This window comes from Somniosus microcephalus, chromosome 1 (genome assembly GCF_052327205.1).
Source record: "Somniosus microcephalus isolate GS21.2 chromosome 1, FLI_Smic_1.0, whole genome shotgun sequence".
NCBI lineage: Eukaryota > Metazoa > Chordata > Chondrichthyes > Squaliformes > Somniosidae > Somniosus > Somniosus microcephalus.
Window position 1 is genome coordinate 253,066,782 of NC_140987.1, and position 24,606 is coordinate 253,091,387.

The window sequence follows — 24,606 nt, forward strand, 5'->3', positions numbered from 1 at the left end:
CAGGACGACCTTCCTGATTCAGAGTAGCCGAGATCGCCACCTCCGAGGCATCACATTCAACCACGAAAGGGAGATTCTCATCGATGGAGTGAAGAGCCGCTTTCTCCAACTGTTTTTTGAGAAGGTTAAAGGCTGCAACAGCCGCTGTTCCCAGTGGAAATGATCTAGCATGCAGCAAGGGTTGGATTTTGGCCGAAAAATGAGGAATCCATTTAGCGTAGTATGCAAACAGACCGAGAGCCCGACGTAAAGAAGCCGGATTCTTAGGTGACGGGAGCTCTTGGAGCGGGCGAAGTCTTTCTGGGTCTGGCTTAATGATACTATTGCCTACGCAGTAGCCAAGGATGTTGATGGTCGGTTGCGACTCAACAGATTTGGATTCATTCAGGGTCAAATTACGGCGATGGAGGGCATCCCGAAATTTTTGGAGGTTGGAGTCGTGTTCCTGTTGATCGTGACCTGCAATGGTAATGTTATCAAGATAGGGAAAAGTGTCCCTTAGGTTTTCCTGCTTAACCAGGCCATCCATTGCCCGTTGAAAGACAGCCACTCCATTAGTAACCCCGAATGGGAGGCGACGAAATTGGTACAGCCGTCCATTAGCCTCAAAGGCTGTGTACTGCTTATCTGAGACCTTCAAGGGTAACTGATGATAGGCACTTTTTAAATCGTAAGTTGAGAACACTTTGTATTCGGCCAGTTTATTAACCATATCATCAATGCGTGGCAATGGGTAGGCGTCCAAGTCGGTATATTGATTGATGGTTTGCGAATAATCGATGCATAGTCGCTGTTTGTGAGGTTTTAGAGGGTTCTTGACAATGACGACTTGAGCCCGCCAGGGCGACGAACATGGTTCAATGATATCCTCTGCTAGAAGTCGAGAGATTTCAGCCGCAATAAAAGATTGGTCTCCCTGATTAAAGCGCCGCGATTTCGTTATTATCGGTTGGCATTGAGGCGGAATACTGGCAAATAATGAGGGTTCATCAAGTGAAGCTGCTGATAATGCACAAAATGGTAATTTAGATGGTATATTAGAAATAGTAAGTCCGGGTTTGGATCCACCAAACTCAATGGTGAGTTTCTTATGCTGTTTTTGGAAGTCCAGCCCTAAGAGGAGATCACTACATAAGTCTTTGAGCACTGAAAGTCAGGTGGAGGGATACATACGACCATGAAGTGTCATATCAACAACACAAAAGCCGGAGATTCTGGTATTAAGTGATGACTGGGCCATCGCAATTGCCTGGTCCGATGGGAAGACATGTAGTTTCAATTTCGCAACAATCTGTTCCTTAATGAAACTATCAGTACTTCCTGAGTCAATTAAGGCATCTAAGGTATGCCCTTTAATTGAAATTTTTGTGGCTGCCTGAGACAGGTTCTGTGGGCAAGCAGCTGTAATTGGTGTCGTTGCACAGAGAGTGGCTAAAACTCTCGGTGTGCTTCTTCGGGAGAGAGCTCGAGAGGAAGCTTGATAGGTCCTAATTGGGGCAGCTCGGTAGGCCTTAGCTGGATTGGCCCTCGTAGAGGCCCTTGATAGGCAAACTTTAGCAAAGTGTCCTTTTTTCCCGCAATAACTGCAGATTGCATTGCGAGCAGGGCAGGTTTTCCTAGGGTGAAAAGCATCTCCACAAAAGAAGCATTCCTTCCTAGATTGCCAAGAGGCTGCTAAAGTGGGGTCGTCCTCCTCTTCTTCATCAGAATTATCAGAATTAGATTCCCCCATGATAGGGTTCACCTGAGACCGCTTGAATTGTCTGGTTGCAGCTACAGCAGCAGATCGAGATCTGGGCAGCTGATAGAGGTCTGCATTTCTCTTTGCCAAATCCAGTGAACAAGCTAGGTCAAAAGCTTTTTGTAGCTCAAGTGTTTTACTTTCTAGTAGACGCTGGCGTATAAATGGAGAGGCAATCCCGCAGATGAAAGCATCACGAATCATTTCTTGGCGGTACAGCTCAGCTGAGGCTGCCTGAAAGTTACAATCTACGCTGAGCCTGCGAAGTTCTTGCAGGAATTCGTCAATTGATTCCCCTGGCCCTTGTCGGGCTGTGGCCAGTAGATGTCTAGCATAGACCTCATTTGGGGTCTTCGCATACAGTTTCTTAAGTGCCCGAATCACCTCTTCGTAATTATCCCATTCATCAACATATTCGAACACTTTTGGGGTCACATAATTGACAAGTATCTTCAATTTAGCAGGAGCATCCACTTTACATTCATCCAGAAAATTCTCAAAAGTACAATACCAATGCTTCCATACCCTGCCAGCTGCTGGTGTATTCGGGTCCAAGTCCAGACGAATAGGTCTAAGGATTTTATCCATGATGGGTGGTTCCCTGGATCCTTAACTTCCGAGTTTGTCTGAAGGTCTAGTATTTGTCAGTGTAAATACTAAGTTACTTAAATTGATGTAAGAAAAGGAGACTGACCATCAAGTAACTTTAAAGTAAGCTTTAAGTAACTTATAAACACACTATATACAAGAGAGGTCTTTACCATGCCTCTGGCAGAAGCCTCTTACAATACTGAACAGACCAGTATTTATACCAGTCCAACAGGAAGTGACATTTACAGGAAGTGAGGTATGTACACAGTTCATAGTTCATAGTTCACAGGAAGTGATGACATAACTTCCCGGAAGTTAGCATTTTTATCACATAGAGTATGAGAGTAAGCTAGCAGGGAACATAAAAACTGACTGTAAAAGCATCTATAGATATGTGAAGAGAAAAAGATTGGTGAAATCAAGCGTAGGTCCCGTGCAGTCAGAATCAGGGGAATTTATAATGGGGAACAAAGAAATGGCTGACCAATTCAATACATACTTTGGTTCTGTCTTCACAAAGGAGGACCCAAATAACCTCCCAGAGATGCCGGGGACCATAAGGTCTAATGAGAGGCAGGAACTGAATGAAATTAGTATTTGTAGGGAACTGGTGTTAGGGAAATTGACAGGATTGAAGGCCGATAAATCCCCAGGGCCTGATAATCTACATCCTAGGGTAATTAAGGAAGTGGCCCTAGAAATAGTAGATGCATTGCTGGCCATCTTCCAAAATTCTATAGACATTGGCACAATTCCCATGGATTGGAGGGTAGATAATGTAACCCAACTATTTAAAAAGGTGGTATAGAGAAAACTTGGAATTATAGACCGGTAAGCCTGACATCGGTAGTGGGGAAAATGCTAGAGTCCATTATAAAAGATGTAATAGCAGAGCACTTGGAAAACAGTGACCGGATCGGACAAAGTCAACATGGATTTACAAAAGGTAAATCGTGCTTGACTAATCTACTGGAATTTTTTGAGGATGTCACTGGTAGAATAGATAAGGGAGAACCAGTGGATGTGGTGTATTTGGACTTTCAGAAGGCTTTCAATAAGGTCCCGCATAAGAGATTAGCATGTAAAGTTAAAGCACATGGGATTGGGGGTAAGGTACTGACTTGGATAGAGAACTGGTTGGCAGACAGAAAGCAAAGAGTTGGAATAAACGGGTCTTTTTCCGAGTGGCAGGCAGTGACTAGTGGGGTACTGCAGGGATCGGTGCTAGGACCCTAGCTATTCACAATATATATTAATGATGATCTAGACGAGGGAACTAGATGTAATATCTCCAAGTTTGCAGACGACACAAAGCTGGGTGGGCGTGTGTGATGTGAGGAGGATGCCGAGAAACTCCAGTATGATTTGGACAGGTTGGGTGATTGGGCAGATGCAGTATAATGTGGATAAATGCGAGGTTATCCACTTTGTTGGCAAAAACAGGAAGGCAGATTATTATCTGAACGGCAATAGATTGGGAAAAGGGGAAGTGCAACGAGACCTTGGTGTTCTTGTGCACCAGTCGCTGAAGGTAAGCATGCAGCTGCAACAGGCGGTTAAGAAGGCAAATAGTATGTTGGCCTTCATAGCGAGAGGATTCGAGTACAGGAGCAAGGATGTCTTGCTGCAGTTGTACAGGGCCTTGATGAGACCACACCTTGAGTATTGTGTGCAGTTTTGGTCGCCTTATCTGAGGAAGGATGTTCTTGCCTTGGAGGGAGTGCAGCGAAGATTCACCAGACTGATACCTGGGATGGCAGGAATGACGTATGAGGAGAGATTGGGTCGATTGGGCTTATATTCGCTGGAGTTTAGAAGAATGAGAGGGGATTTCATTGAAACTTATAAAATTCTAACAGGACTAGACAGACTAGATGCAGGAAGGATGTTGCCAATGGCGGGGGAGTCCAGAACCAGGGGTCACAGTCTAACGATAAGGGGTAAGACATTTAGGACAGATGAGGAGGAATTTCTTCACCCAGAGTGGTGAACCTGTGGAATTCTCTACCACAGAAGGCAGTTGAGGCCAATTAAATATATTCAAGAAGGAGTTAGATATATTTCTTAAGGCTAAAGGGATCAAGGGATATGGGGAGAAAGCAGGGACAGGTGACTGAATATGGATGATCAGCCATGATCTCATTAAATGGCGGAGCAGGCTCGAGGGGCCGAATGGCCTACTCCTGCTCCTATCTTCTATGTTTCTATGTTTCTATTGACTTATGATCATCTGCACTATTCAATGTTCATGTAACCTTCATCTCACATCTCTAACTCTTTCCTTTACTCCCCCACAGGACCATCGAAAGCCCCCATCCCCACTAGCGAGGAGGAAGAGCCTGAGCTTCCAGACTCCTCAGAGGAAGCTGCAGCCTCAGCAGAATTCAGTGCACCCAGCACCAGCGCAGACACTCACACCTCGGTGGGACCTTCGTGAGATAGAGTAGTGTTGGCACCTGGTGTATCACAGCTCACAACTGAGCATCAGCAGATGGTGGAGACAGCAGTGGAAAGCCCTCATCTGAGGGCGCAGGACTCTGCCAGCTCGGCTCAGCTGCATGTCGACCCTGTGCCTCAGGGTCCATCCAGAACGTGAGTGGTGCTGGAACTCCAGGAACAGGTGCAGGAGTCTCTGGCAGGTTTTGTCTTCAGGGTCGCTGCGAGTGTCGAGCGAATGGAGGAGTCCATCGCGAACATGAGCAGAACCTTTGTGGAGGTATTGGTGCATGAACGCATCACCACGGAAAGGATGGCGACCTCCGTGGAAAGGATGGCTACAGTGGAGGAGGGGATGGCTACGGCCATGGAGGAGCTAAGTCACCAGAGTGCAGAAAACATGGTCATTGTTCAGAATAGACTGGCATCTCTTGAGGAGTGATGGTCAGCTACTGACCATAGAAACCAGACCTTCATGGAAGTCCTCTGGAGTAGGACATCCAGTGCAGAAACGGGTCCTCATGGCCCCCCTGAAGTGCAGCAAGGTGCTGTCAAGCCACTTGCTAGCTCTGAAGCGGGGCTGCCCCATGAGAGGGATGTTGGTGGCAGTGGACAAGGAAGTGGAGGCTCCTCTCCAAGCGCTCAAACGACCATGCCACTGCAAAGCCCTCGGTCAGAGCCCCACCAGAGTCCTCACCCAACTGAGATGGGCGTCTCATCCCCTGCACAGCCGCAGGAGCAGCAGACTGTTGCCGAGCCCTCACAGGTTCGCAACTCCAGAGGACAGCCGCCTAAGGTGTCTAGACAAGAGCAGCAAGAAAGTGAGCAAGGGGCCTCCACATCTGCTGACGCCACAGGCAAAGCACCACGTAGGAGCACGTGTAAGAGGAAGATAATGCACAAGTAGTCACAAGGGTAGTCACTTGGGTGTTATGTTGTGTTTATTTTTGAAATACCACCAGTTGCTTGTTGTGATAAAAAATTCTGATGGCAAACTGTTGAAGTTGTGGCCTGTGTCATTTCGCAAATGGGGCTTCCATATTGAGAGCTTAGAGCAACTTACAATTGTCAGTATGGTGGTCAGAGTGATAGGAATCCGCAGGTTCTTGTTCATTGTCGATGCTCTGGTAAGAAGGTGCGAAGCAATAGTGTTTGATTGTGCAGACTAAGCAAATGTGACCAACATGCGTGTGCCCCTTGCATCCTGGGCAGCAATATGGTCGCGCTCTGGCGACTTCTGGCCTGTGCACCTTCAGGTGGGTGACTAGCAGCTTGGCGCTCCTGTTGATGCTCCTGCTGTTGATGCTGCTGTTGCTCATAGTTCTACTGCTGCTGCGGCTTGTCTTCTTCCGAATCTGCTGTCCAGGAGGAAAGGAATTAAATGGTCGCCATGCTTCTAGTATATGCCTCAGTTGAGGAAGCGCTTAGTCAAGGTGGGGCGAGGGGTTTCCCAGGAGGTCACACTGGAGATGGGTGTCAGGCTCCAAACTTCCACAACACTGAATATGCTTGCTATAAGTTCCCCCAGACCTGAAACAACAAAGTTCTGCCACCTGCAAATGATCATTGGTGAAAACTCCTTTGTAATGGTGGGGCTGCAGCTGTTCGTAAGCAATCCACTCGTGAGGCCGCCAGCATTACCTGGCATGTTCCAGAGGAGGCGTGAGGGATGGGGGGAATGACACAAAATCAAAAAGGCCTCTCAAAATGGGATTAAAGAGGCTATTAAGTGGTCCTTAAGGGCCTATCCTACCTCTTGGAGGTGGGATGGAAAGGGGGTCAGTAAGCACGCTTTTGGGAAAATTGCTCGGAGGCGGGATGGAAGCGGGATTGGGCCTGCCCGCCATTTTTGCCGATTTAAACAACTCACACGCCTCCAATCTCGCCTCCTTGGGCCTGGCAAAATTGAGCCCTATGTCTATGGCAGCATCTTCCTTGGTGAAGACAGATGCAAAGTACTCATTCAGTATCTCCGCCATATCCTCTGCCTCCATGCGTAGGTATCCATTTGGTCCCTGATTGGCCCCACCCCTCCTCTTACTGCCCGTTTACTATTTATATGCCTATAGAAGACTTTTGGATTACCTTTTTATGTTGGCTACCATTCTATTCTCATACCCTCCCTTTGCCCCTCTTTTTTTTTACTTCCCCTTTGAATTTTCTATATTCAGCCTGATTTTCACTTGTATTCTCAACCTGACATCTGTCATACACCCCCTTTTTCTGCTTCATCTTACTCTATCTCTTTTCTCATCCAGGGAGCTCTGATGTTAGTTGCCCTACCTTTCCCCCTAGTGGGAATGTACCTCGATTGTACCCGAACTATTTCCTCTCTAAAGGCAGCCCATTGTTCCGTTACAGTTTTGCCTGCCAATCTTTGATTCCAATTTACCCGGGCCAGATCCGTTCTCATCCCACTGAAATTGGCCTTCCTCCAATTAAGTATTTTTACTCTAGATTTCTGCCTATCCTTTTCCATAGCTAATCTAAACCTTATGATATTATGATCACTGTTCCCTAAATGTTCACCTACTGACACTTGCTCCACTTGACCTACCTCATTTCAGAGAAACAGATCCAGCAATGCCTTCTTCCTCATTGGACCAGAAACATACTGATCAAGAAAGTTCTCCTGAACACACTTCAGAAATTCTTTCCCCTCTCTGCCCTTTACACTATTACTATCCCAGTCTATATTAGGATAGTTGAAGTCCCCCATTATCACTACGCTATAGTTCTTGCATCTCTCTCTAATTTCTCTGCAAATTTGCTCCTCCATATTTTTCCCACTAGTTGGTGGCCTATAGAATATACCTAGTAGTCTAATGGCACCTCTATTATTTACGTAGGATTGCATAGGATATACAGCACGGAAACAGGCCATTCTGCCCAACCAGTCTATGCCAGTGTTTATGCTCCACTCGCGCCTACTCCCATCTTTCATCATCTAATCCTATCAGCATAACCCTCTATTCCCTTCTCTCTCATATGCTTATCTAACCGCCCCTTAAATGCATCTATATTATTTGCTTCAACCACTCCCTGTGGTAGCGAGTTCCACATTCTCGCCACTCTCTGGGTAAAGAAGTTTCTTCTGAATTCCCAATTTGATTTCTTGGTGACTATCTTATATGGATGGCTCTTCCCCACAAGTGGACACAGTCTCTCTGTATCCACTCTATCAAAAACTTTCATGATTTTAAAGACCTCTATTAGGTCACCCATCAGCCTTCTCATTTCAAGATAAAAGATACCAAGCCTGTTCATCCTTTCCTGATATGTATACCCTCACATTTCTGGTATCATCCTTGTAAATCTTCTCTGCACCCTGTCCAGAGCCTCTATATCCTTTTTATAATATGGCGACCAGAACTGTACGCAGTACTCTAAGTGTGGTCTAACCAAGTTTAGCATAACTTCACTACTTTTCAAATCTATCCCTCTAGAAATAAACCCTAGTGCTTGGTTTGATTTTTTTTTATGGCTTTGTTAACCTGTGTCGATACTTTTAGTGATTTGTGTATTTGTGCTCCTAAATCTCTTTGTTCCTCTTCCTCATTTAGATTCTTATTTTCCTAATAATAAGTGACCTCCCTGTTTTTCTTACCAAAATGTAATACCTCACATTTATCTGTGTTGAAATTCATTTGCCAACTATATGCCCATTCTGCAAGTTTATTAATGTCTTGTAATTTGCTGCAGTCCTCCTCAGTGTTGATTATCCCCCCAATTTGGTGTCGTCCGCAAATTTAGAAATTGTATTTTTGATTCCAAGGTCTAAATCGTTAATATAAATTGTGAACAACAACTGATCCCTGTGGAACACCACTACCGTGACCCCTGACTCCACATTCTCTGACCTTATTCATTAGTCTATTATGTAGTACCTTATTGAAGGCGTTTTGAAAATCTAGATGAATCTTCTGCATTACCCTTGTCTACTCTCTCTGTTACCTCTTTAAAAAATCCAATTAGGTTGGTCAAGCAAGACTTTCCCTTTTGAAATCCATGCTGACTATTATTATATTTTTCATTTCTAGATGTTCTTCTATTTTCTCCTTTAGCAGGGATTCCATTATTTTTCCTACCACTGATGTTAAGATGACTGGTCTGTAGTTCCCTGGACATGTTCTATCTCCCTCCTTAAATATAGGTATTATGTTAACTATCCACCAGTCCTCTGGCACGACACCTTTTTCCAACGAATTACTAAATGCGTGTAGTAATGCCTCTGCTAGTTCTTCCCTAGATTCTTTTAAAATGCATGGATGTAATCCGTCTGGACCAGGGGTTTTATCCTCTTTGAGTTTCATTAGTTTATTTAGTATATCTCCTCGTTTTATTTTAAATGCAGTTAGCTCATTACTAGTCTCATCATCTGATGTAATCTCTGCCTGTTCTATCTCCCTGGCAAATACTGAAGCAAAGTAATTATTTAATATCTCTGCCATCTCTCTATTGCTGCCTGTGGTATCATCCTCTCCATCCCTAAGTGGTCCTATTCCCATCCCAACCTTTTTTAAAATTTATGTGCCTGTAAAATATTTTACTATTTTGTTTTCTGTTCCTTGATAATTTAATTTCATAGTTCCTCTTTGCCTTCCTAATTGTTTTTTTGACTTCTCTCCTAATCCCTTCATATTCTCCCTTATCATGCTCTCCCCTCCTGTCCATCTACAATGTGTGCCTCTTTCCTTACCCTCAATTATTCCTTTATGGCTTTATTCATCCACAGTGTCTCATTAGTGTTTAGCTTGTTCTTGTTTATTAGTGGAATATATTTTTCCTGGACTCTGTTGAACACCATTTTAAATGTTTCCTATTGCTGTTCTACGCCACAAACTCCGTTCCCTAGCCACTGACTCCATCCCTCTCCCTAACATCTGTCTGAGGCTGAACCACACTGTTCGCAACCTTGGTGTCATATTTGACCCTGAAATGAGCTTCCAACCACATATCCGCAGCATAACTAAGACCGCCTATTTCCACCTCCATAACATCACCCGTCTCCGCCCTTGCCTCAGCTCATCCGCTGCTGAAACCCTCATCCATGTCTTAGTTACCTCTAGACTTGACTATTCCAACGCACTCCTGCCTGGCCTCCCACATTCTATCCTACGTAAACTTGAGGTCATCCAAAACTCAGCTGCCCGTGTCCTAACTCGCACCAAGTCCCATTCACCCATCACCCCTGTGCTCGCTGACCTACGTTGGCTCCCGGTTAAGCAATGCCTCGATTTCAAAATTCTCATCCTTGTTTTCAAATCCTCCATGGCCTTGCCCCCCTCCCTATCTCTGTAATCTTCAGCCCCACAAACCCCCGAGATGTCTGCACTCCTCTAATTCTGCCCTCTTGAGCATCCCTGATTATAATTGCTCAACCATTGGTGACCGTGCCTTCTGTTGCCTAGGCCCTAAGCTCTGGAATTCCCTGCCTAAACCTCTCCGTCTCGCTACCTCTCTTTGCTCCTTTAAGATACTCCTTAAAACCTACCTCTTTGACCAAGCTTTTGGTCATCTGTCCTAATTTCTCCTTATGTGGCTCGGTGTCAAATTTTTTGTCTTAAAGTACTCCTGTGAAGTGCCTTGGGACATTTTACTACGTTAAAGGCACTATATAAATACAAGAAGTTGTTTTTTTTTGCCAATACTGTTGTCCATTTTATTTTCCCAAGTTCTATTCTCAGCCCCTCAAAATCAGCTTTTCTCCAATCTATTACTCTGGTCTTTGTCATACCTATGCCCTTCTCAATTATTATCTTAAAACGTATTATATTATGGCCACTAATGCCTAGATATTCCCCTACTTTTACTTCTCTTATCTGCTCTGGTTCATTACTCATTACTAGATCCAATAGCAAACCCTTCCTTGTTGGACTTTTTACATATTGGGTTAGAAAGGAGTTCTGTGCACATTGTAGGAACTCCATTCCCTTATACCCTTTGCCTACCTCTTCTGTCCAATTAATATCTGGGTAGTTGAAATCCCCCATGATTATTATTCGATGTTTTTTACTAATTTCCCTAATTTATCTGCATATTTCTTCCTCCACCGCCCTTCCACTATTAGCTGGTCTGTAGATTACCCCTATTAGTGCGACTAATCCTTTATTATCTTTTATCGCTATCCACATGGATTCTACTTCTGTTTTGCTGATAGCTGCATCACTTTTTTCTACTGCCAATGTTATCCCTAATAAGTGTAGCTCCTCCACCTCCCCTTTTCCCCTCTCTATCTTTTCTAAATATGTTATACCCTGCAATGTTTAATTCTAGTCCTGATTTTTCTGTAGCCATGTCTCAGTAATCCCACTATGTCTGGTTCCTCGCAACGCATGATTGCCTCCAGCTCCCCTGTTTTATTACGGACCCTGTGTGCATTGCCGTACAGACAGATTAACTCATTTTTAATAGCAGTTCCTCTCACTTTATTTTTAACCATCTTTTTCAACTCCTGTTCTATAACTCTATTTATTCCCTGGCCATCGATGTCCTCCCTTACTTTACTCTTCCCTATGCTCTCCTTTCCTGTTTTGTTTATATTTAGTTTCATATCTTGTAGATCCCTCCTCCCATCTTATTAATTTAAAGCCTTTGCCACCTCCCTATTTACCCTTTCTGCTAGGATAAGGGCCCCATCAGCTCCTTTCTGTCCCAGCACTGGTGCCAATGTCCCATGAAAAGGAACCCCTCCTTCCCACACCAGCCTTTTAGCCACCTGTTAATTCTCCTGATCTGACTGTTTCTATACCAATTTGCACGTGGCTCTGGCAATAAGCCAAAGATTATTACCCTCGAGGTCCTGCTTTTTAATTTTGCTCCTAACTCCTGTTACTCCTTCAGCAGGACCTCCTGCCTGTTCCTACCTAAGTCATTTGTTCTGACATGGACCACGACAACTGGATTTACCCCTTCCCTTTCCAAATTCCTCTCCAGCCGCCTCGAGATATCCCTTACCCTGGCACTGGGGTAAGCAACACACCCTTTGGGATTCTCGTTCTTGGCTGCAGAGCAGGCTATCTAGCCCCCTAATTATAGAATCCCTTATCACTACCACATTTTTATTCTGCTCTTCCCCCCCTCCTTGGACATCCTTCTGAGCCACGGTGCCTTGGTCTGCATTGTGGCTGTCCTCCCTGCCGTCTTTCTCCTTGTCCTTGTCCTCACAGGTCCAGTATCTGCGGGATTTCCTTCTCAACCTCTCCTAAGTCCCCGCTACCCGGCTCCCTAGCAGTCACACCCTCCCTTTCCTGAACCTGTGCTTTCATCTGGGGTGTGACTGTTTTCTGGAAATTCCTCCCCGTCCCTTATGTTTCGGAGTGTCTCTAACTCGCACTCCAGCTCAATAACTCTGAGCCGGAGTGAGTCAAGGCAGAGACATCTCCTGCAGAGGTGGGAATCCGGGACAGTCTCGTTGTCCACAAACTCCCACATACTACAGCCCCAACACATAGCCTGCCTTGCCATCTCTAGACTTTATTTATTTGCTTATTTAATTAGTTAAAATTTTTAATCAAACAATTATTTATAGTTATATTAATTATTTAGTTTCTTAACTCTAGCATATAGAGTCTGTCCTTGACCCCTTCAGGACATCCTCTCTCTCCAGCACTGTAACATTCTCCTTAACCAATACTGCCACACCACCTCCTATCTTTTCTTCCCTAACTTTCCTGAACCCTATATCCAGGAATATTTAATACCTAATCCTGCCCTTTTTTGAGCCATGTCTCCGTTATTGCCACAACATCATATTCCCATGTGACTATTTGCACCTGCAGCTCACCAACCTTGTTTACTATGCTTTGTGCATTCACATACATATATCTTAGACCATCCTGTGCTCCCTCTTCGTGTGACCCCACTTAATACCTCACTATTTCTTACTTCAGTGCTATCCGTCTCTCCCAATTCTTTGTGCCCTTTGTTTCTCCTTTCTAATGCTACATTCTGGTGCCCATCCCCCTGCCAACTTAGTTTAAACCCTCCCCAACAGTACTAGCAAACCTCCCCGTGAGGATGTTGGTCCGGGCTCTGTTGAGGTGCAACCTATCCGGCCTGTACAGATCCCACCTTCCCCACAACCAGCCCCAATGCCCCAGGAATCTGAAGCCCTCCCTCCTGCACCATCTCTCCAGCCACACATTCATCTGCTCTATCCTCCTATTTCTATATACTCACTAGCTTGTGGCACCGGGAGTAATCTGGAGATCACTACCTTTGAGGTCTTGCTTTTTAATCTCTTTCCTAGCTCCCTGAAATCTGCCTGCAGGACTTCATCCCTCTTTCTACCTATGTTGTTGGAACCAATATGGACCACGACCTCTGGCTGTTCACCCTCCCGCCTCAATGTTCTGCAGCCGCTCCGTAACATCCTTAACCCTGGCACCAGGGAGGCAACATGCCATCTTTGAGTCATGCCTGCGGCCCTGTTATCCCTGGTGTCCTGGCCAATTTATCTCTCAATCAACATCACTAAAAAACAGATTATCTGGGCATTACCACATTGCTGTTTGTGGGAGATTGCTGTCTGCAAATTGGCTACCATGTTTCCTACATTACAGCAGTGACTACACTTCAAAAGTACTTCATTGACTGTAAAGCACTTTTTGGGGCGTCCTGAGGTCATGAAAGGCGCTGCATAAATGTAAGTCTTTCTTTTTATCCATCCCAGCTTTCCCAGTGAAAAGCCGCACATTTGTTAACCATTAAGGGATGTTTATGTCCAATTAGTACAGCATCTTTTGCACATCACTTAAAAAAAACACTAGTACGATAGCAAAATACTGCAGATGCTGGAAATCCGAAAAACAACAGAAAATGCTGGAAAAACTCAGCAGGCCAGGCAACATCCGTGGAGAGAAATTAGAGTCAACGTTTCGGGTCAAAACCCTTTATCAAGACTAAAGAGGCACAGGGAATGAAATAGATTAAGAGGCCGGGCTGGGAGAGAACAAAAGAGAAGAGACATTAAGAGGTATTCAAAATGAGACGAGATGGTGATAGGACTAGTGGAGACAAAAGACAGCTCTAGATTAGGTGTGAAATGCGCTGGCAGAATGGGAGACAGCTGCCATGTGGGAGAGAGAAAAAAAAAGGGTAGGGGGGAAAAAACCAAAACAAAGGTGTGGATGGAAAATATAAGTAAAAATGTAATAGGGGCCGAGGTTATGATCTGAAATTGTTGAACTCGATATTGAGTCCGGAAGGCTGCAAAGTGCCTAATCGGAAGATGAGGTGCTGTTCCTCGAGTTTACGTTGAGCTTCCGTGGAACAATGCAAGAGGCCAAGGACGGTGAGGTCCGAGTGGGAATGGGGCGGTGAATTAAAATGACAGGCGACCGGAAGCTCGGGGTCACCCTTACGGACTGAACGGAGGTGTTCCGCAAAGCGGTCACCCAATCTGCGTTTGGTCTCCCCAATGTAGAGGAGACCACATCGTGAGCAGCGAATACAGTATACTAGATTGCATGAAGTACAAGTAAATCGCTGTTTCACCTGGAAGGGGTGTTTGGGGCCCTGGACAGTGGGAAGGGAGGAGGTATAAGGGCAGGTGTTACATCTCCTGTGCTTGCACGGGAAGGTACCAGGCGAAGGGGAAGGGGTGCTGGGGGTGATAGAGGAGTGGACTAGGGTGTCTCGGAGGGAGCGGTCCCTACGGAATGCTGAAAGGGGAGGGGAGGGGAAGATGCGTTTGGTGGTGGGATCACTTTGGAGGTGGCGGAAATGGCGGAGGATGATCCGTTGAATGTGGAGGCTGGTGGGGTGAAAGGTGAGGACAAGGGGAACCCTATCGTGGTTCCGGGAGGGAGGGGCGGGGTGAGGGCAGAAGTGCGGGAGATAGAACGGACACGGTCGAGGGCCGTGTACACCACGGTAGAGGGGAATCCTCGGTTGAGGAAAAAGGAAGACATGTCGGAAGCACTGGTGTGGAAGGTGGCATCGTCGGAGCAGGTGCGGTGGAGAAGGAGAAACTGGGAGAATGGAATAGAGTCCTTACAGGAGGCGGGGTGGGAGGAAGTGTAGTCCAGGTAGCTGTGGGAGTTGGTGGGCTTGTAGTGAATATTGGTCAATAACCTATCCCCAGAGATGGAGACGGAGAAGTCGAGGAAGGGAAGAGTCAGAGATGGACCATGTGAAGGTGAGGGAAGGGTGGAAATTGGAGGCAAAGTGAATGAAATTGTCTAGTTCAGGGCGAGAGCAGGAAATGGCACCGATACAGTCATCAATGTATCAGTAAAAGAGGTGAGGGAGGGGACCCGAGTAGGACTGGAACAAAGAATGTTCCACATATCCCACGAAAAGGCAGGCATAGCTAGGACCCATGCGGGTTCCCATAGCAACACCTTTGATTTGGAGGAAATGAGTGGAGTTAAAGGAGAAGTTGTTCAATGTGAGAACAAGTTCAGCCAGGCGGAGGAGGGTGGTAGTGGATGGGGACTGGTTGGGCCTCTGTTCAAGGAAGAAGCGGAGCGCCCTCAGGCCATCCTGGTGCGGGATGGAGGTGTAGAGGGATTGTACATCCATGGTGAAAAGGAAGCGGTTGGGGCCAGGAAACTGGAAACTGTTAAAGTGGCGGAGGGTGTCCGAAGAGTCGCGGCTGTAGGTGGGAAGAGACTGGACAAGGGGAGAAAAGACAGAGTCGAGATAGGAAGAGAACTTAAAAAAACACCCTCTGTTCATTCTGCACTAATTTTCCTCACTTATGCATCTGCTGCACAGAACCAATGGCCAGAAGTCAGAAATATGTTTTTATTTTTTTCAAGAATGCATGACTTTCTAGAAATGAAACCCAAGGGTAACTCAATAAATAATAAACTGCTCCACACAGCTGATAGCCATTAAGGGCTGATTCACAAGTGAACTGTGATGTGCTATGAATGAATGATGGGATGAATTATCAAGCTCTATTTTTTGAGAGACACGTGGCAAACATTAAAACTGCATCTATCTCCTAGCCCTTCGCCTGAGAATGCTTTGTCATTCTACGGAGATATCTACAAAGTCAGGCTACTTTGGTTACATCTGTTGGTAGGTCACAATAATATTTAAGATTTGTAAAAGTCAATGTGACTCACATTTAGATCAATGATCCTGGGACATTGCCACTGAACAGTGCTGTTTGAAATAATATCGGGGCAGAAATTCGGGTCGGGGGCTTGCCGCACGTGCAAGCCCCCGATCTGCACTTACCCGACGTGCCGGCCGTTGAGCTTCAGGGACGCCTGGAATTGCTGTTTTAAAATGTTGACTCCCGGGCTGCGTCTGATGTCACGCCGCCCAGGAGTGCAGCCAGCACGAAGCCTGGAGCGCGCAGTGCAAGTGAGACACGCCCCTTGAGGTCTCAGTTTAAAAGGACATGCCCCCAATGTTTCTCGCAAGCTGCAAAGCATTTTTACATGTAGAGCAGCATTTTAAATAGGTTTTTGGTATTTTTAAGAAGCTTTTGGTAACTTTTATAAACTTTTAAAAACGTTTACATTATTTTGAAGAATCTGAAGTAGTTTTAAACAGAATTAAAGCGATTTAAAGACTTTTAAAAGCCCTGAAAGCATTTTTTTCATTCCATTTATTTAATTAGCAACGTCGTCGTCGTACGTGTCTTCACACTGTTTCCTTTGGGGAACTGTATGAAGTGGTGGAAGGATTTCTGGCCGTGATTAACGCTCCTTCCGTGACCGTAACCATCTTTGTACCAGCCATTAGGGTGGTTAGTCCTATGGCGGGAGGGTTTTCCGGGCTCCCACAACCTATACGGGGGGAGGGGGGGGCCACCCACACCCACGGACGCAAATATCTCACTGGATGTCTACCCAGAATTTAGAGCCGGAGCTCCGACTCCACTTGCCGGGACTGTCTGGAGCGGGGTTAGAAACCCTACGCCGTGTGGCCCAGCAGCGGGGATGCTACCGCTACGCCAAAGGCCCACTCAGATTAGCAACGTGAAATGGCTGGAATGAGCACAATTCACGGCATTAAAAGAACTCACAATTGAACTGATGATGACCTCCGCAATCTCCTCAACGAGGTGGAGGCGCAGCGCCTGCTCATCATTGGTAATGAGAAGTCCAAGGCGCCGCAAAAAGGACAGATGATAGCTTGGTCTTTCAAGTGGCAGCATAGGGCTCCAGTCACGGGGAGGGAAAAGGCGCAGGAAACGTATGGGTGTCACCTTTTGCGCGGAGTGGGCCTTTTGCGTAGCGGTAAGCATCCCCGCCGCTGGGCCAGAAGGAGTAGGCTTTCGAGCCCCGCTCCAGACAGTCCCGGCAAGTGGAGTCGGAGCTCCAACTATAAATTCTGGGTGGACATCCAGCGGGATACTTGCGTCCGCGGGTGTGGGTGCCCCCCCCCCCTCAGATGGGTTGTGGGAGCCCGTAAAACCCTCACGCCATAGGACTAACCACCCCAATGGCTGGTATGAAGATGGTTATGGTCACGGAAGGAGCGTTAACATGGCCAGAAATCCTTCCACCACTTCATACAGTTCCCGAAAGGGAACAGTGTGAGGATATGTACGACGATGACCTCTTGCGCAATGCACCTCCTTGGACCCTCAGTCGCAGATGCGAGGGGGCAAATCGTGCAATTGTTAAATTTTTCATTTTATTGACATGTAAAATGTTGGCCCAGTAATTCCATTCCAAATGCATGAGTACGGTCGGGGTACTCCCGCGTCTGGCCGGAGGAAATGCCGGTTTTCAGCATGCACAGTGCATGCGGGGAAAACCGGCATTTCCTGTCCTCTGAACGAAGGGGTTCAGAGGCAGAACGCGTGCGACTGCACAGGCAGCGCGTGCGCAGTAAAATTCGCCGGTTTCATTCATGCTTTCAGTGAGGTTAAGTCCTTACAACTTACACATGAAAAAAGCATGAGTACAGTTGCTCCAGAGGCTGCGGAGGAAGATATATTTTATCGTGGAGCTTCTGAAAGGCAATATTTTTGTTTGGGAAAGGGAGGAAAGTTATTTTAAGAAATGCTGAGGTAAGTTTTAAAGTTTATTTTTGTTTTTTAAAACTGGTTTTCAGTACTGTAGGTAGAAGGAGCAATTGTGGCTATGTGAATTGAATTTGCTGTGTTTATTAAATGTGAAAATGACTCCAACATTTTTAAGAAAGAAACTTTTCATCAGTAATATATTCTTCTAAGTAATTATGTATGTAGGTCTGTATATATTCCTTTGCGTATATGTATGTATATATTCCTTATGTGTATGAATGTATGTATTTAATTATGACTTTCAGAGAAAGTAACTTATTGGAAAATCATAATTAAATACATACATTCATACACATAAGTAAAGGAATATATACATATACGGAAAGGAATATATACGGACATTCATACATAATTACTTAAAATAATATATTACTGATGAAGTTTCTTTCTTAAAAATGTTGGAAATGTTACATTACTCATTTTAGAACAGTCATTTTCACATTTAATAAACACAGCAAATTCAATTCACACAGCCACAATTGCTCCTTCTACCTACAGTACTGAAAACCCGTTTAAAAAAAAAAAAAAAAAAATTAAACTTTAAAACTTACCTCATCATTTCTTAAAATAACTTTCCTCCCTTTCCCAAACAAAAATATTGCCTTTCAGAAGCTCCACGATAAAAGATATCTTCCTCCGCAGCCTCTGGAGCAACTTTACACATGCTTTTTTCATGTGTAAGTTGTAAGGACTTAACCTCACTGAATCCATGAATGAAATCGACGAAGTTCACTGCGCACGCGCTGCCTGTGCAGTCGCACGCGTTCTGCCTCTGAACCCCTTTGTTCAGAGGACAGGAAATGCCGGTTTTCTCCGCATGCGCTGTGCATGCAGAAAACCAGCATTTCCTCCGGCCAGACGCGTGAGTACCCCGACCGTACTCACGCGTTTGGAACGGAATTACTGGGCCGCCATCTCCACCTGGAGTGAGTTAGAATCATTCAGTAATTCATGGGGACTATCATAAAACTATCAAAATCTCTCCAAGTCTCACACTTGGACATATATCAACCGTTCCTTCATTGTCACTGGGTCAATATCCTGTAGCTCCCTAACTAACAGCACTGTGGAAGCACCTTCATCACACGGACTGCAGCAGTTCAAGAAGAAGGCTCATTGCCACCTTCTTAAGGGGAAACTTTACTAAGAATTTCATAGGATATACGGCACAGAAACAGGCTATTCGGCCCAACCAGTCCATGCTGGTGTTTATGCTCCACTCAAGCCTCCTCCCATCTTTCCTCATCTAAATCTATCAGCATAACCCTCTTCCTTTCTCCTTCATATGCTTATCTAACCACCCCTTAAATGCATCTATACTATTCACCTCAACTACTCCCTTTGGTCACGGGTTCCATGTTCTCACCACTCTCTGGGTGATGATGTTTCTTCTGAATTCCCTGTTGGATTTTTTGGTGGCTATCATATCGATGGCCCTCGTTTTTCTCTTCACCACAAGTGGAAACATTCTCTCTGTATCTACTCTATCAAAACCTTTCATAATTTCTGTTAGGTCACCCCTCAGCCTTCTCTTTTCAAAAGAAAAGAGACCCAGCCTGTTCATCCTTTCCTGATAGGTATAACCTCGCATTTCTGGTATCATCCTTGTAAATCTTTTTGCACCTTCTCCAGTGCCTCTATATCCTTTTTATAATATGGCGACCAGAACTGCACGCAGTACTCTAAGTGTGGTCTAACCAAGGTTAAATACATGGGATGGGCAATAAATGCCGGCCTTGCCAGCGACGCCCATATCCCAAGAATGGGGGAAAAAAAGTATTCCAGGATTCCCTTCTTTATTTAATCTGTACTTTATCTATATAATAATTACGGGCCACATTTCATTGCTCAGCTGCAGTAGATCATAGTTTGTCTGACACTAATGATATTCTTCTGTATATAGAAAACTCCATGGTCTAGCGTTTCCGCATGATTTCTGCCCAGATAACAAGCTTAATCTGAGCGGAGTCAAATCAAATAGAGCAAAAGATCATGGAAGTTTAAGCATAAGTGAGTCACGCCCATAGCTACTCTACGCCCAAGTATTCTCGATATTTTACGCTAGTTCAAAAGTCCCTTCGTCCAAACCAGTTCCTGCCCAAAAAGATGGCCTTGCCCGCCGCCCACCACCCCCCCCGCCCCAGGGCAGAAAGGCAAGTTGCTGCTGATTGTGCTCGTTCAGGGGCGTTCATCACATTGCACTCAGATTCTCGGGCGCACAGGCACCCCTGGTCACATGATTCCAGGGTTAATCACCTGACGAGCAGTGACTTGAAGCCACAGTTCTGCTTTGCTGCTGCAGGAATATAAATCAGTTTGGGCTTATGCTAATGAGTTTGCGAGGAAACTTGGGTAAAACCGGCCTAGTGTCTCTCACACCTGGCAGCTATCTTTTGCCCTGCCAGTACACTTTACACCTAATCCCAGCCTATTACCATCTCGTCTAGCTTCTAATCTCTTTTACTTCTTTTGTTTCTTTTATTCTTTTGTCCGATCGCAGCCCTGCCTCCGATCTAGTTTCTTTTCTTTCCAGTTTTGAAGAAGGGTCCAACCCGAAACGTCAACTCAAATTTCTCTCCACGGATGTTGCCTGACCTGCTGAGTTTTTCCAGCATTTTCTGTTGTTATTTCGTACTAGTGTCAGGGTCATTCTGGCCGTAATTTGCCGATTGGGCCTCGTAGCAGAAACTCCAGGCACTTGTTTCGTGGTGGTTGGTTTGCGCTGCCTGTGCTTTGTGTCTTTTATAATTTGTGTCTACGTGCAACAAACAAAAGTTTTATCAGTGCAATCACCCCAGGGAATGCCTCCACAGAATATCCAGCCTTAATTGGACTACATCCAGACTGCAGTCACACCAAATATCCAGGAAGACCTAGATTGGATCTTGAGAAATGTCAACTGTGCAGTCAACATGATCTCATACTGTAAACAATTTGTACCCCGAAGATATATCCAAGGCTTTTTAACTAACTGAAGGAATATAGGAAAACAGGTTTCTTCTCTGTCCCAACCAATTTACCCTTAGGAACAGTTCCACTGAGGCAGTTGAAGTTAGTCTGGAGGATCAAAATGACCACAAACAGATTTTAATAAATCAAAAACAGTGTACATTACTTAAGTCTTTGGCCACATGATCCTCAGCTCATGATTATCACATCATTGTCAGGTAACAAGAGACTGTGCTCCACTCTTAACTGTCAATTCCGTTGAAATGCATACAATTTAATTTGGCCAGATGTAATGCGCTACAGAAGCAGTGCCAACATCTGGCTGTTGGGAAGTTTTGTGTTTCTATTAATTTTAAAATCTTGTTAAATTCATGATGAATTGATGTCTGGTTTAAGTGCTTTTTATTAACAGAATACCAAGTGAATGTGAAATAACAGGCCAGATTCTCACTGGAACAAAAGCAGTGTGTAATGCGCAAACCGAACAGTGAGTTCAGGGGATGAAGAGATACACCACGATAATTGTTAATGCAAAGCCAAGCATCCTCTCTGGCCCAGAAAGGGAACAATTTAAACTGTTCAATCCATGTTAGAGATTTAAATAATTTCAAATTTAATATTTAATTTTTTATCTTACTTTTCCGTTCTCTCTCTTTCCCTCTCAATCCAGTCTTTCTTTCCCTCTTTTCCTTCTCTGTTGTTCCTCTGTTTCTTTCTCAATCCGTAAATCTCATTGGTTAAGGAGATAGACAGTTGGTCCCGTTGTTCAGAGGTCCCAGCTGCCCCATTGCCCTTGCTACCCATTACCAGCTCGCACTCCCAGCAAGTTACACTGCAAAGCATATTCGAGTTGAAGGGTGCGGGGAAGAAGTCTGCCTAACAGTGCTCGCTGTGAGATGCCCCACTCCAGCAAGATCTGGGCCATTGTTGTAAAGGGATATAGTACATCAGAGATACATCAAACTGTACTATAATTGTACCCTGAGGATATAACCGAGGCTTTTTAATCAACTGAAGGGAAATACGCCAAAGGTGATGTTGAAATACAGGCTAAGGTCGCCTGAAATGCAATTCATTCCAATCTGAATATCCGCTTCCCTCAAATCAACAACAACAACTTGCATTTATATAGCGCCTTTAGTGTAGTAAAATGTCCCAGAGATAGAGCGGTTTGTCTGCCACTACGGATACTGGGTGAAGAGATCCCCATTCCACAAATGTCGTTTTGTTTCACCGGTTGCCGCCTCGCGCTGACCTGCGTGTCCCGTGTATTAAGTTGCAAACGGACTTGGTACATTGAAGGCTGTCCATAGTTTGTAATTTGCGAGTGTCCGTGGTTTTAAGGGTCAGTTTCTAACTATTGCAATGTAAGTTATTTGGGACTGTCAGTAAGTATCCGTTTTTTGGAAGTGTCCGTTTTTCCGCGTTTTACGCTACATGTTTCCTTGCGTCACATGACCATTGATGAGTGGCTGTGCACTCTTATCACTTTTTTTCATCTTTACGTCTGTACTTTATTTTAAAATTTCCCCTCGAGACTGTAACTGAATTTTCTGCTAAATGATTACTTGTCAGAGGGAAATAAGCCGTATAGAATAGTCAACTTTTCCCTGCTTCACCGTGAAAGTAATCAGTCCAAAATGTGGAGCATTTTCTGATGCGTTTACCTACTTTGGTGGGGATATACTGCGTGCCTTTGATAAGTTTTTTAACGACAGCCTCAATAAATAGCTTGTGTGGAGCATAAACACCGGCATAGACCAGTGGGGCCGAATGGCCTGTTTCTGCGCTGTAAATACTAGGCAATAAATGACAGATATTCAGGAAGCTGCATTCGCATTTTGATCATGTCACAATCCACCATGAAATCTCGTGACTTAGGACTAGAGAGTTGTGCACAAATTGGCTGCCGCGTTTCCCTACGTTACAACAGTGGCTATACTTCAGAAAACTACTTCATTGACTGTGAAGCACTTTGGGAGATCTGAGGTCATGAAAGGCACGGTATAAATGCAAATTCTTTCTTTCTGACTAGAATGTCTCTTACTGCACCAGTTAAGTGAACGCCAGCTTGCATTTTAATAGAAAAATCATAAGTAGGCGATAATGAGTAAACCGAGTCTCAATTTGAACTGCCATGTTGATAACTGAATGATTTTATGCTTCTTTACAGTTTCGCTGTATATATGTAAATAGCATCATAAGGAATTGTGTGCAAAGTCTTTGAAGATTTGCACGGCCTTGCTAACTTTGGTGTGACAGAGGACTCTCTCTCTCTCTCTCTCTCTCTCTCTCTCTCATTCTGCAGCATGTGACAGCACCCATTGGGGCCCTCACTGTAACAATCGCTGTCAGTGTAAGAATGGAGCTCTGTGTAATCCCATCACTGGAGCATGCTTCTGCACTCCTGGGTACAAAGGCTGGCGGTGTGAGGAGATCTGCAACGCTGGAACGTATGGGAATGGATGTCATTTAAAATGCCAGTGTCAAAACAGGGCAACCTGCAATCACATGACCGGCGAATGTAAATGCCCTCCTGGATACACTGGTGCATTGTAAGTACAGACACCAACTGACGCTCAGTCATTTTATTACTCATTTTCTTTTTTGGGAGGCAAAAAACACCATTTGTAATTATTATTGAAAAATATATTGTGCGTGTAGTGAAGGTCTCATATCATCTGCTTTCTTGGGTGACAGCAATACAGTGTTGCATGCAATTCCTGACTCTTCTATATAGCTGCGTGTTTACTCACAATGCAGAGGCTTATGGTTTAACTACAATTCAGAACAAATAGTGCTTGGAATTACACTTATTGCAAATCAATGTGACTCACTTGGGTCTGCCTCTGTAGGTAGATAAGGCACTGCATCAGCAAATGGTAACTGCACATAACATCAATTATAATCCTGGATACGTGGCCCCATAGAGTGAATAATGGATGGCATAAGAATCCAATAGTTTGTTTTCCGATGTTTAATTCTACGATTCACTGGATTTTAATAATGAACGTGGGGAAAAAAATACCTGGATTAACAAAAATTGCATTCGGCTATAACCTATATCATGATTCTTGTTTAATAATTGCAAAAAATGTGATTCAGGGCAACCTTCTACTGCTTAGAATCAACATTTTAGAATCAAACAAATTCTTTTGGCTTTCACCAATAAACCAATTAGAATGTGTATGCTGAGCAAGCATAATGATTGGTTGTGTATGTATGTATCTATCTATCTCTTATCTGTCTATCTATCTCTTGTCTATCTATCTCTCGTCTATCTATCTCTCCTCTAGCCCTATCTATCTTCTCTATCTGTCTGGCTGTCTATCTGTTTTTCAAAAGGGAATTGGATAATATACAATGAGCTGAAGATTCTGTGCTGTAATAAGATTCTATAAGTAGATAAAATCATAAAAAAGTCAAATGGAATCTTTGATAAAAAGATGTAAAATGTATTTGCTATCAGCCTATGATTCTATCTCTCTATCCTCTATCTCCCTCTTTCTATTTTGGTGTCAGCTGTGGCTCAGTGGGTAGCACACTCACCACTGAGTCAGAAGGTTGTGGGTTCAAGCCCCACTCCAAAGACTTGAGCACAGAAATCTAGGTTGACACTCCAGTGCAGTACTGAGGGAGTGCTGCACTGTCGGAGGTGCTGTCTTTCAGATGAGCTTTCGGAGATCCTATTTTAAAGAAGAACAGGGGAGTTATCCCCGGTGTCCTGGACCAATATTTATCCTTCAACCAACATCACTAAAAATACAGATTATCTGGTCACTTATCTCATTACTGTTTGTGGGATCTTGCTGTGTGCAAATTGGCTGCCACATTTCCTAAATTAAAACAGTAACTACACTTCAAAAGGTGCTTCAGAGGCTGTAAAGCGCTT

The 24,606-nt window shown here is 44.6% G+C and overlaps 1 protein-coding gene across 3 annotated transcripts in view; it reads left to right on the forward strand.

Annotated features, from left to right (window-relative positions):
• Positions 1-24,606, forward strand: part of megf10 (multiple EGF-like-domains 10) — a 267,435-nt gene that overhangs the window by 126,156 nt on the left and 116,673 nt on the right. For all 3 annotated transcript variants that reach the window (XR_015078906.1, XM_085992076.1, XM_085992069.1), the window contains exon 6: positions 23,023-23,269. Coding sequence is in view for 2 of the 3 variants with exons in the window: in XM_085992076.1 (XP_085848202.1) it covers positions 23,023-23,269 (247 nt within the window). In the remaining variant the exon portion in view is untranslated. The remainder of the gene's footprint in view (positions 1-23,022; positions 23,270-24,606) is intronic.